This window comes from Bos indicus x Bos taurus, chromosome 19 (genome assembly GCF_003369695.1).
Source record: "Bos indicus x Bos taurus breed Angus x Brahman F1 hybrid chromosome 19, Bos_hybrid_MaternalHap_v2.0, whole genome shotgun sequence".
Taxonomy (NCBI): Eukaryota; Metazoa; Chordata; class Mammalia; order Artiodactyla; family Bovidae; genus Bos; species Bos indicus x Bos taurus.
This window is the reverse complement of record NC_040094.1, coordinates 55,073,967-55,086,662: the sequence shown is the minus strand read 5'-3', so window position 1 is coordinate 55,086,662 and position 12,696 is coordinate 55,073,967. Positions and strand designations below refer to the sequence as shown.

At 55.6% G+C, this 12,696-nt stretch overlaps 1 protein-coding gene and 1 long non-coding RNA gene across 2 annotated transcripts; one reads left to right on the top strand and one right to left on the bottom strand.

Annotated features, from left to right (window-relative positions):
* Positions 1-1,046: 1,046 nt before the first annotated feature.
* LOC113878211 lies at positions 1,047-7,363 on the bottom strand. The gene is made up of 3 exons (XR_003506940.1): positions 7,098-7,363; positions 2,703-2,942; positions 1,047-1,538 (listed from the first exon to the last, which is right to left on the bottom strand). It is a non-coding gene; the product is annotated as an uncharacterized LOC113878211 (long non-coding RNA).
* Positions 7,364-8,145: 782 nt separating this feature from the next.
* On the top strand, positions 8,146-11,983 carry SYNGR2 (synaptogyrin 2). Its single transcript, XM_027518396.1, has 4 exons — positions 8,146-8,317; positions 10,164-10,401; positions 10,748-10,887; positions 10,978-11,983. Exons 1-4 carry the CDS (start codon positions 8,219-8,221, stop codon positions 11,173-11,175), a joined length of 675 nt encoding a protein of 224 aa, XP_027374197.1. The 5' UTR covers positions 8,146-8,218; the 3' UTR covers positions 11,176-11,983.
* The last annotated feature ends 713 nt before the right edge of the window (positions 11,984-12,696 follow it).

Genomic DNA, 12,696 nt, shown 5'->3' with positions numbered 1-12,696 from the left:
CACCACATACCTAATTAACTAGCTGGCCAGAAGGCAATTTTGCCATATGAATATAAAAAGTAAATAAAAGAGGGACATTTAAAAGGACACAGTGAACCATGAAAAATGAATTGAAAAAATAAAGACTTTGGTATGAAACAGAAAATATTTTAATATATTTAAAACATATGTAGGAACTTCCCTGGTGGTTCAGTGGTTAAGACTCTGCACTTCTAATGCAGGGGGCAAGGATTCGATCCCTGGTTAGGGAACTAAGATTCCACATGCCATGTGGCAGCAAAACAATTTTTTAAAATGTGTGTAGATTCATGGCCTGGAGAAGGCAATGGCAACCCACTCCAGTATTCTTACCTGGAGAATCCCAGGGATGGAGGGGCCTGGTGGGCTGCCGTCTATGGGGTCACACAGAGTCGGACATGACTGATGTGACGCAGCAGCAGCAGCAGCAGCAGCAGATTCATGGCCATGCAGCATAAATAACTGATTTTATTTTGTGGGTTGTATCTAAGCACTTGTCTTCCAAGTCTTTCGTTCATAATATTTTATCCTCCCCCCTCCCCACTGTCCATTGATTCATCTCCTCGTTCAGCATCACACTTTTTCTCGTTCACTAAAATTTTTTCATTCATTAAGAGAGGTATCAGTTTCCAAACACTAGGATGCTGTTTGCAACAGAGCTTGTACTGTGCTGGGAAAAATCTTACACTGTTGTGTACTCTTGGCACATTGTCACATGTCTGTTGATAGACGTTCCAAAGTTCTACAGGAAATGGGGGTTTAACTCTGTGCTTTCAAATCACCAAAGGATTTGCAAACTGATATGTTATCGTTTTCTAGTATAATGTGCCATCTGGCTTTATCCTCTCCTTTCACACTTTCAGTTTTATCACTGCATTTTCTATCAAGTCAATATTACATAGCTGTTATCACCCATTACTTTAAGACCATCACATCTATACTTGTCTCTGTATGGTCACATGGGCTAAGATTTATGTAATATAAACATGGGAGTCCTGTGTCAACAGAGAAATGAAACCCAGCAGTCAATCAGTTATTTTATCTTTTATAGCAGAATTGCCTTATGGACAATTAGTTATGAAATGAAAATGTCTGTAGTGGAAGTGCCTGCGGCAAAGATGTGTATGGCGGAGATGTTTACCATGAAGTTACCAGAGTAGATCTGGATGCAGAAACCTCTGATCTCTGATCTCAGAAGGTGGACAGGTCCTCGATGCCTCCAGGCCACTGCCAAGGATCAGAGTTGAATGCTGGGTCAGCTTGTCAGGTGCCTGGTCCACTTTGTACCTCATTTGTCCCCATCCTGGGAGGAAATCCCAGCTTCAGGGTGTCCTCAATGAACACCAGGACCACACGACTCAAGGTTCACCACTTTATCACAGATGCAAGGAGCAGATGCCACACTTCAGCATGTAACCCGAGAGCAACTGCTTTGTTCAGCCAGCAGATAGTTAACTTTCTGGTCTCCTGCCTCAGTCCAGGGAGGCGGTGATATGCGGGACTGGCAGAGCACCTGGCCCCTGCAAGCGAGGACAAAACTGTTGACTCTAGAAGTTGAATCCAGTGTCAGCCCTCCCAACCTGCGTTCCAGATTTCTCCATGTTTCCTACTCATGTCCTCATTTCATTTCTGTAGCAATGTTTTGAGCAGAAAGAGTCTAAACCCAAGGGGTGGACTTTTTCTCCAGCAGTTTCGTTTTTCTTTAAAAAGCTGAGGTGTTCACATGACACATTTTAAAGTAATAATTCAGTAGCATTTAGTCCATTTCCCAAAAGGAAACCCCATAACTACCAAATAGTCATTCCTCATTGCCCCTCCCCTGGCCCCTATTAACCACTAATCAGCTTTCTGACTCTGGGGATTTTTTATTATTTATTATAATAATAATAATTATTATTACTTTTTGCCACACTGTGTGGCACACAGGATCTTAGTTCCCTGACCAGGGATAGAACCTATGTCCCCTGCAGTGGAAGCACAGAGTCTTAAGCACTAAACCACCAGGAAATTCTCTGGGGATTTTTAAAGTTCTGGCTATTTCGCACGAATGGAATCATACACTATGCGGCCTCTTGGGTCTGACTTATTTCACTCAGTATAATGTTTTTAAGATTCATTCATAGTGTATTAATAGCAGGTGTCACTGCTTCATCCCTTTTTTATGACTGAATACCATTTCATCTTAGAGATGGGTCACATTGTGTTTATTCACCATCCATTGATGGACATCTGGGCTGTTCCCACCTTTCGGCTGTCGTGAGCAGTGCTGCTGTGAACGTGTGTGTGGAGAAGGCGATGGCACCCCACTCCAGTGCTCCTGCCTGGAAAATCCCATGGACGGAGGAGCCTGGTGGGCTGCAGTCCATGAGGTCGCTGAGAGTTGGACACGACTGAACGACTTCACTTTCACTTCTCACTTTCATGCATTGGATAAGGAAATGGCAACCCACTCCAGTGTTGTTGCCTGGAGAATCCCAGGGACGGGGGAGCCTGGTGGGCTGCCGTCTATGGGGTCGCACAGAGTCGGACAAGACTGAAGCGACTTAGCAGCAGCAGCAGAACATATGTGTACAAGTATCTGTTAGCGTCCTATTTTCAATTATTTTGATATATATCTTGGAGTGGAATTGCTGGGTCATATGGTAATTGGAGAAGGGCATGGCTACCCACTCCAGTATTCTTACCTGGAGAATCCCCATGGACAGGGAAGCCTGGCAGGCTACAGTCCATGGGGTCGCAAAGAGTTGGACACGACTGAGCGACTTTCACTTCTTCACTTCACTTCAAGGTAATTCTTTAATTTTTTGAGGAATTGCCAAACCAGCATTTTCTTGATAAACATTGGTTTCCTTCTTCCTCTTTGGACTGTCTCATCTCCCAGAAGTCATCTTGAAGAGACTTCCTAAATTTTACTCATTGTTAACCTGAAATTAAAAATTAACTGAGTGTCCTGCATTTTTCGTTGCTAAATCTGGCAACGCAGAATATACTACACGAGCATAAAATCAAATATGAAATTGTATGGTATATACCGCAAGTAGGGTAGAGCTCAGATACAGGATGGAGGGAGTAATCCAGAAGGCTGCCTGGAAGAGACAGTAACCAGTCCGGCCTCTGGGCTCATCATTGCTGTTCAGTCACTAAGTCGTGTCTTTGCGACCCCGGGGACCGTAGCCCACCAGGCTCCTCTGTCCATGGGATTTTCCCGGCAAGAATACTGGAGTGGAATTTCCTTCAACTGGCATTGCCATTTCCTTCTCCAGGGAATTTTTCCGACCCATGGATCAAACCCCCATCTCCTGCTTGGCAGGCGGATTCTTTACCACTGAGCCACCTGGGAAGACCTTCTAGGCTCATTAGGCATTGTGTAATGAGGCAATTTGCTGGGGAGAGGGTGTTAAAGTCTCCCAACCTCACCTGTGCTCCTGCCCTCTCCCACCTTGCCAGAGCCGGTGCCCCAGCTGCAGGCACCCTGCTGGACAGCGGACCAGGCCTCAGGGTAGAGGTGTTCTGCAGGCATCCTCGGGCAGCCCAGCTACAGACTGGTCAGGAGGGACAGGCTCACCCACACACTGCAGATTCTGAACCCGGGGGGAGTCTGCCAACTTCTCCTTCCCACCAAAGCAGACGTCGGACTAGTTCTGGTGCCAGGCTGAAAATGACATTGATGTCCAACACAGTCCCTTCACACTGGTACTCCCAGGTAAGAGGGCCCCTTGGTTTCTAGAAGGGCAGCTGCCACTTCTGGTAGGTCAGTGGGAGGTGCTGAGAGCAGGGAAGCGTGCCCTGATGTGTCCATGCCTACCCTGGCCTGGCCTAACACAGGTCCAGCCCAGCTGCCCCCGCCTCCTTCACAGGAAAGCTGCACCAGGGACCCATCTTCATGCTGGTTGGCACCCTCATCTCCATCATAGCCTTCTTTTCTTGGACATTGATCTGGACCAAGCAAAGCAGCTAGGAAACGGGTGCTGGATATGGGGGAGGAGTGAACTGCTGGTGGCCTGAGGGGACCCACAGGGGCCCTGGCTGGGCAGAGCTGGTGGGGGTTGGTAGGGCAGGGCTGCCGCTGTGATTGGGCAGGACCCTCTGGGGCCTTCCTGGGACAGACCCCTCTCCCATCTGTACTCTGTTGTAGCTCCTCTCTGAAGTACCACATAACAGACATAGGAAACCCACATACATTACCCAGATAACCCACATCTCAGACACAGAAATTTCTCAGATGCTAAAACCCACCACCAAATGGAAGAAATTAATTACTTGATGACCATGGGCTCATAACCCTGGGACCTTCTGGTGCCCAAGGATTGATAAGGCTAACCTCTGTGACACCAACCTGTTCCCTCAGCCTCACCAATCAGAGAACTGATCACATACCCTCCTGAGACCCTCTTCCTTCCCCTGGCCCATAATGTTTGCTGAAACTCTTTGAGGAGTTCAGGGTTTGAGGTGGGGTAGGGGGTGGAGGTGGGGTAGGGGGTGGAGGTGGGGGGCGTGAGCCCTCCTCCTCCCTGCTCCTTGCATGGCCCGGCAATAAACCTTTCTTTGCTCCAAACTCTGACATTTTGGTTTGGCCTCACTGTGTGATGGGCACACATGACACCATCAGGGCAATGAAAGGGCCATGTTGCCTAGGCGTGACTTGCCAAAGCTTACTGAGGGCTGAGCGTGTGTCAAGTGCCCATGAAGTGCATTGGCGGCTTTATCTGACCCTGATCATGCTCTAACCGCTTTACAGTGGGGTCTGCTGCCTCTGGTAGGGGCACTCTTCCATGTTCCCAACCATCTGAGGAGGATGAGGCCACCCGCGACCAGGGTGGGCCAGGGGCTTCTACCCTCCATGGGAACCCAGTCCGTCTTTCCAGCTGGTGACTGGAGACAGGGGCTGGATTTCCTGGGGTCCTCTCTCCAAGGCCATGACTTCACTGACTTGTAAAGTTGTTGCAGGAAGGGGGACCCCCTCCAGGGCCCAAGGGTGGGCTCTTGTCTAACACTTGGAAATAAACTGTCCAAGGAGACACATGTGCTGACAAAGCAAGAGACTTTGCTGGGAAGGGGTGCCCGGGAAGAGGGCAGCAGGGCGAGGGAACCCAGGAGCACTGCTCTGCCACTGGGCTCCCAGTCTCGGGTTTTATAGTGATGGGGTTAGTTTCTGGGTTGTGTCTGGCTAATCCTTCTGACTCAGGGTCCTTCCTGGTGGCGTGTGGGTAACTCAGCCAAGACGGACGCCAGTGAGAAGGATGCTGGGAGGTTGGCAGGACATATGGACAATCATCTCCTTTCTCCTTTTGACCTTTCCTGAATTCTTTGGGCTGGCGGTAACTTGTCAGTTTGGCATTCCTTACCGGGACCTCCTGTTGTAAGAAAACCCATGTAAATGACCATTGTGCTGCCCAACCCCAGGCTCTGCCGGTCTGTGTGCTCCACCTGCCTGGACTTTGGCAGTGGTCACCTCTGCCTCCTAAGCCTGTCGCCTCCAGTGGTTCCTAAGACACTGCTGCCTCCTGGTCCTCCTCCCCACTCCTGTGTTAGCAAGCCTGTCACCCCAGAATCACACCCCTGCCCCTCCCTCGAACACCAACCAACTAGTCTTATCTAAGTTTCAGGAGGAAGCGGCAAAGTAAAAAAAAAAAAAAAAAAAAGAACCAGTTAACACCAACAAGACCCACGATGGGTTTTGAGGATTAGATTTCCAATAGATCTAGAGCTTATTATACGCTCTATACATTACCTAGAAGACACACCCACCAGCGCTAGGATGGTTGACAGTCACCATGACGATAACTGGAAAAGCCCCTACAAGGACTGAAAAGGAGAGCTGCACCGGTTTCAGGTCCAAACCACACCCCTGTTCTTGGATAAAATATTCCTCTTGCTCTTTCCAAGCCCTCCCTTTTACTCCAACCCTCCTATATATTTAGTGTCTCCCTCTGAATTGGCTTGAATTGATTTACAAACTAGGTTCCCACTTCTTCAGTCTTTGGCCATTGAATAAAGCTGGTGCTGTTCCAGTCACAGCACTGGTTTTGTTAGTGTCTGCAAACCCAATCAGAAAAAGAAGCTCCCCGGCTGAGATCGGGGGTCTCAGCCCAGGCTAGGACCCCCAGTGCGGACCTGGTTGACCAATTTGGTAATACTCGGTCAGCCTCTTCAGTGGGCTTTCTCCAGAAGTCTGTCCTTGAAACTCTCCTTGTCTTACCTCCAAGTCTCCTCTTCCGAAATCTCTGCTTTCCAGATGCCAGGCTCATGGGGGGGCCATGTTGGCTCTCTGAGCCTGTTTCCCCTTTTATAATGTGGGGTGTAGAGACCAGGGGCCAGTGCTTACTTTCCAGGTGATTCGGTGCCCCCCTTTATTTAGTATAGTGACTAAGCCTCCTGCCCCTCCTCCTGCCCAGGGCACTAATGCACTTGGCACCGATAAAATCTCTGGAGGCCTTGGGAAGGGGATGGCTGGGAAGTGTGCTAGCCTCACCTGGAGGCTCAGCCCCTTTGTCATCAAGGTTGGGACCAGAAGATGCGGGCTGGGTACAGCCCCAAGGAGAGAGAGCCCTGGGCCTTGCTCCCTGTGGAATGACCCTCCATTTGAAGAAATGAAGAAAAGAATAATGGAAAAGCCCACCAGCCTAGATCTTGCAGCCCTGGGGTTCCTCATCAAACATACATGGTGCTAGTTTGAGGGTTTTAGGATGGGATGGGGGTGGTGGCAGGGGAAGGGAGGTTCAGGAGGAGCGGGCTCCGTAAGCCCCTGCCTCAGCTGCTTGTCACCCTCCATTCAGGTCTGGGAAGAGGGTGGGGTGGAATGTGAAGGCCCAGAGGCACCTACCCACTCAGGGCCACTGCCTCCCCACCCTCCTCTTCCCTGGAGTGGCGCCCCATCTCCTGGTGGCGTCTGGCCCCACCTCCCACCTCTGTCTGTCCAGCTCACCTGGAAGACTCCGGGCCCCACCTGGCCAGCACTCCCTCATTAAGCCTTACCTGCAACCAGGATGGCTGGAACTCCTCCCTGCCGAGTCAGCCTGAGGCCCCTGGAGAACTAGCCCCCAACCCCCAAACTCAACCCCCACTCCCCACCCACTCACCAGACAAACAGTCATTCCAGTTTGGAAGCTCTGAGCCATTTCCGGAAAGAACTGGATTAAACTCTGCCCCCTGCCTGTCACCCTGGGAACTTCCTTTCTGTCCGCACACCAGCTTGGAGCCTGGTAGTTGGCCCACACAAAGCCCTCCCTACAAGGCCTCCAGGGTAGGCTGGGTCCGGGAAGATTGGGAGGGGCCGTGGTGTTGGAGAAGACTCTTGAGAGTCCTTTGGACTGCAAGGAGATCCAACCAGTCCATCCTAAAGGAAATCAGTCCTGAATATTCATTGGAAGGACTGATGTTGAAACTGAAACTCCAGTACTTTGGCCACGTGATGCGAAGAACTGACTCATTTGAAAAGACCCAGATGCTGGGAAAGATTGAAGGCAAGAGAAGGGGACAACAGAGAATGAGGTGGTTGGATGGCATCACTGACTCAATGTACATGAGTTTGAGTAAACTCCTGGAGTTGGTGATGTATAGGGAGGCCTGGTGTGCTGCGGTTCATGGGGTCGCAAAGAGTCGGACACGACTAAGCAAGTGAACTGAACTGTGGTCTCGACCCCCTCGCAGGCTTAGCTCCAGAGAGGAGGAAAGAGTGACAGGCCAGGCGGGGAGGGGTCCAGGCTGTGGCCCCAGGGCTGGGGTAGAACAGGGGAGAAGAAAGGGAGTGCATAAGAGCCTGGGCCGTAGACAGGTGGGACCCAGACGGGCGTCTAGCGGAACTTCTTGGAGGAGGAGGCGGGGATGCAAGGGCAAAGAGTGGCTGGAGCAGAGGGGCGAGCCCTCCTTGCGACCCTCTCTTCCCAGGGACTCTCTGAACCCTTTCCAGCAACTCTGCGGGCCAGCATCGCAGAGGGACGAGACCCCGGCCGAGACATGGGCTGGACAATGAGCCCGCGGCCGCTGGACTGATTTCGGTCGCTGGCAGCGCAGGCCAGGCCAGGCGGTCGGGGCCCTGCGGCCGCCTCGGCACCGCCGCTCGCCTTGGGCGGCACTTTGCCCTCGGTCCCTGGGGCGGCTCTGGCCACGCCCCCAGGGGAGGAGTCGAGTCGGGGGCGGGGAGGCCGCCTGGCTCCTCGGCGGTCCGCGGCGGCGGCGGCGGGGTGGCGGCGGCGGCGACATGGAGAGCGGGGCTTACGGCGCGCCCAGGGCGGGCGGCTCCTTCGACCTGCGACGCTTCCTGACGCAGCCGCAGGTGGTGGTGCGCGCCGTGTGCTTGGTGAGCCGGGGTGCGGGGCCGCGGGGACCCTACTTCGTCGCCAGGCCGGGGGCGGCGAGGGCGAGGGGGCCTCCGCGCGCCTGAGAGCGCGACAGGTGGCAGCGGCCGAGGCCCGGGTGTGGGAACGGCGCGCGGGGCGGGCGATCGGGGCCCGGGACCCTGCAGCCGCTCACCACCACCCGCACCCCGAGGCCCCGCCGGTCCCCCCACTCCGATCCCTGCCGCCTCCCACCCGGGGCCCTGCCACCCCCATCTCCCGGCCCGGGCACCGGGTGGCCCTGGAGGCGCCGCCGGGAGCAGGCCTATCGCCCTGCTGGCAATGGGAGGAGTTTGAGGCGGCTCCAGGACAGGTGGCCAGCGTGCCGCGACTCCCAGCCTGGGGGAATTCATCCGGAGGGGGGCTTTCCGAAGCCACGTGGGGTGCAGGGGGTTGCGGGGGAAGGCCTGGCCGCCCTGAAACAGAGTCTGTCTTCCACTCAAGAGCAGCCCATGGGTCTGCTTCCCCACCCAAGGTCAAGTGACCCTAGTCTGTGCCCCTCCGCCTGAGCTGGGTGAGCCGCTCCAGCACCAGGTTACTGGGGCAGGGGGTTGGTGGGAGGTCCCCTGCTCTTGGACAACCAGAGCTCAAAGCTGGACAAGGTGTTAGGAAGCGCGCAGGCAGAGGGCTGGGCCTAAGGTAGCCACACCGCACCTGCCTGGGGCTGGAGCCCTGTGAGTTGCCCTGGTGACACCCTCATCCGCATTCTGCCTGACCTGTGGGGTCTGACCCCAGGAGCAGATGCCCATGTTTCGGGATGGCAGTGCCAGGAGTCAGGCTGGCACACTGCTCCCAGCATCCAGAGTTCCGGCTTCATCTCCAGCTGGGGGTGGGGCTTGTGACTGCCAGCTCCGGAGCTTATTGAGAGGGCCTTGTGCAGACAGGCAGGGCAGGCGGGGGAGAGGCCTGGGCTAGTCCCAGAGGGAGCCAGGTGTCCAGACTCACATATGGCTGAGTTGGGCGGTAGCCTTTCAGTTTGAGGTGGAGACAGGTGATGTGAGGCTGTTCCCAAGGGCCTGGAGCCCCTCCCAGGGTTGTGGGTGCTGCACACTCTTGACCCCCCTACCCCAGTGCCTCCAGGGTCTGAGTACAGAGCTGTGTCCACGGGCCTGCTGGGCAGACCCACCTGAGGTGCCCTGTGTGGGTAGGACCAGCTATGGGCAGAAGCCAACAGGGATTCCCTGGGAGGCCAGGGGCCAGGATGCCAAAGAGCCCAGAATTCTTCGTAGGAGGAAGACTGGCCAAACTGGGGAGCCCAGCCTGAAGCAGGGAAGAGTCGGAGGGGGCCGTGGGAGTTGGCAGTCTGGGGACATGGTTTCAGTTCAGAGGCATGGTTTTCCTGAAGTGGAAGGAGTTCTCCATCACTGGGTTTTCAGGCAGAGGCTGGCGCTGTAGAGGTGACAGGCAGGTGGTGATCAGGGGGTGAGACTCCAAGCTTGGGTTACTCTGACTTTGTGAGCCATCCCGCTTAAAACTCACTACAAGTGGGAGTGGTCCAGCAGAGCCATCCCCCAGGCAGACAGCGGGGTGGGCCGTCACCTCCCAGGAGACCCCCCTGCACTCCCCACTGTCCTCAGTCCAGCAATCCCCAGGAATCCATGCCCCTTATAACGGGTGTCTGGAGAAGGGAGTGGGGAGGGGACTCGCTCCCCAAGTTCAGGAAGGGCTGGGTCACCAAGCTCCAGCAGGGGAAAAGCAGGATCGGGGAGGCCAGTGTCCCCTCCCATCAGGGTCCCACTCCGTGTGCCACCTGGGGGTGTGGCCCACAAGGGTGGCAGTCACTCAGCCCTTCCCCTGCCTCCTGCTCAGGTCTTTGCCTTGATCGTGTTCTCATGCATCTTCGGCGAGGGCTACAGCAACACCCACGATTCCCAGCAGCAGTACTGCGTGTTCAACCGCAACGAGGACGCCTGCCGCTACGGCAGCGCCATTGGGGTGCTGGCCTTCCTGGCCTCGGCCTTCTTCTTTGTGGTCGACATCTACTTCCCCCAGATCAGCAATGCCACTGACCGAAAGTACCTGGTCATCGGTGACCTGCTCTTCTCAGGTACCGGCCAGCTGGCTGCAGCTCCACTTGACCTTGGGGTGAACAGGAACAGCAGTGTTCCCAGAAGCTCTAGGGGGCTGTGACTGCAGGCTGGGGAGGGGTGGGAGCAGCCCTGGGTCTCCTGACCTCGCCCACGGTCAGGCTGGCACACAAGGATTTCTCAGTGTCTGCTGAAACCCCCTGGAGCTGAGTTGGGCTTGGAGCAGAGCCCTAGAGATGGCATCCTGTCCCCACCCCAGCTTCTGAATCAGCACCTCTACAGCCCTGGAGGCTTCTTGCTCCCAGGGGGCCCCTGTCCTCCTGCCGCTCTGTGGAGCTAACCCTCCCCTCTTGGCCTTCGCCCCAGCTCTCTGGACCTTCCTGTGGTTCGTTGGCTTCTGCTTCCTCACCAATCAGTGGGCGGCCACCAAGAAGAACGATGTGCATGTAGAAGCCGACTCAGCCCGGGCGGCCATCACCTTCAGCTTCTTCTCCATCTTCTCCTGGGTAAGTGGACCCAGGGCGGGACAGGGTCCTGGTGTCTCTGGTGAAGGGTGGTGCAGGGCTGAGTTACCCAAACCTCGGGGCTCCCTGCAGTGCGTGCTGGCCTTCCTGGCCTACCAGCGCTACAAGGCTGGAGTGGACGAATTCATCCAGAACTACGTGGACCCCACTCCGGACCCGAGCACGGCCTACGCCTCCTACCCAGGCGTGCCTGCGGACACCTACCAGCAGCCGCCCTTCACCCAGAACGCCGAGAGCACCGAGGGCTACCAGCCGCCCCCTGTGTACTGAGCTGCAGCCAGGATGGTATGGGGAGGGAGGAGGGTGCCTGGGGGCCTCCCCTCCTCCCCGGCTCCTCCCCCAAGGCTTGGCTCCTAGGGCCGCTGGCCCCTCTCGATGTCCGAACTGACACAGGGCCTGGAGAGAGAGCCCTGAAGTGCCTGTGCCCCAAGGGCTTCACCCACCACTCCTCGAGGGCATTTTTTAGGAAAGGGTTTTTGTTGCTTTTAATGACCGGCATCCCCACCGGGAATAGCTCCAGGCGCCCAATATGCTGTTTTGACAAGTGCCTTAGCTTCTCCCCAGCCCAGGAGCCGGGCCCACGTCCAGGCGCTGGTGGCTGCAGCCATTTGGGGTTCTCTGCCAAAGACGAGGCTGCGGGGCCTTCTCCTCGCTCCTGCTGCAGGCACTGGGCCGGGGCTCCTTCCCTCCTCACTCAGGTTTGTTCCGCCTCAGCCCCCTGCCTGCTCTTCGGGCAGCCAGCCGTGCTCACTGCTGAAGTGTCTGCTCGCTTGGACCTGTGGTCACACTCTGTGCCAGTGCCTCTGGGTCACCTTCCTGGCAGCCGAGGGGCAGGGCTGGTGCCCACCCTTGGGAGACCCTGTCTCTGATCCCGCCCTGTGGCTGCAGAGAGGGGCTTTGCCTGACAACACCCAGCTTTATGTAAATATCCCAGGTCTGTCAGGAGGTGTGGGATGTACCCACAGCCCCCAGGCTGCTCTGAATGTATATTACAAAGCCTTGGGGGAAGGACACACAGCACCCTTGGATTCTGTTAGACTAATTCTGGAGATGGAATAAATGGTTTTCTCATTCATAATCTCCATTGTCATTGGTGGGGCCTCTCCTTAGGGCTGGAAGGAAGAGAAATTCCACAGGTGCAAGGTACAAGCTGCAGCTGAGGCCTTACGGAACCTAAGTTGTGGCAGCCTGCCCCTCCACTGTGCCCAGCAGCTCCCCCCACCCCCACCCCGCCTGGGGTCTCATGCCTCACACTGCCCTCCATCAGCATCTTAAAATAGCAACTGTGCTCAGCTTGTAAACAACATGGCTTTTCTGGGCCGCCTTGCCAGGGTCCTGGCGTGCCCCTGGAGGGGCAAGGGTCCTCTGCTTCCTGTAGACAGGGCTTGGAACCCCTGCAGCCCATCTCAGACCCTTGGGGAGCTGACCTAACTGCCCAGCCCATGCCTGGGAATGAGCTCCGCTCAGGCAGGAGGCTAGGGCCCCCGAGGCAACTCTGGACTTCCCCTTTCCAACAGTGAGAGGGAGCTGTCAAAAGAGGGCCCCAATAGTTTCAAAACCCCGAGTAAAAACTAACAGGGTTTGGGGATTATGGTCTGACTGTGGTACTGCACCTCTGTAACCAAGCCAGTGGGAGGGAGAAGCTAGGGTAAGGGTGGGGAACTGGGACCCCCTCTGCATGGGGCACACCCACAGCCCAGGCCCACCCCACCCTCCCATAAGCTGCCCACTGCCCGTTTCCCAAGGCACGGCAGAGCTGGTCTTCCTGGCTCCTGAATTGTCAAGTGTCTG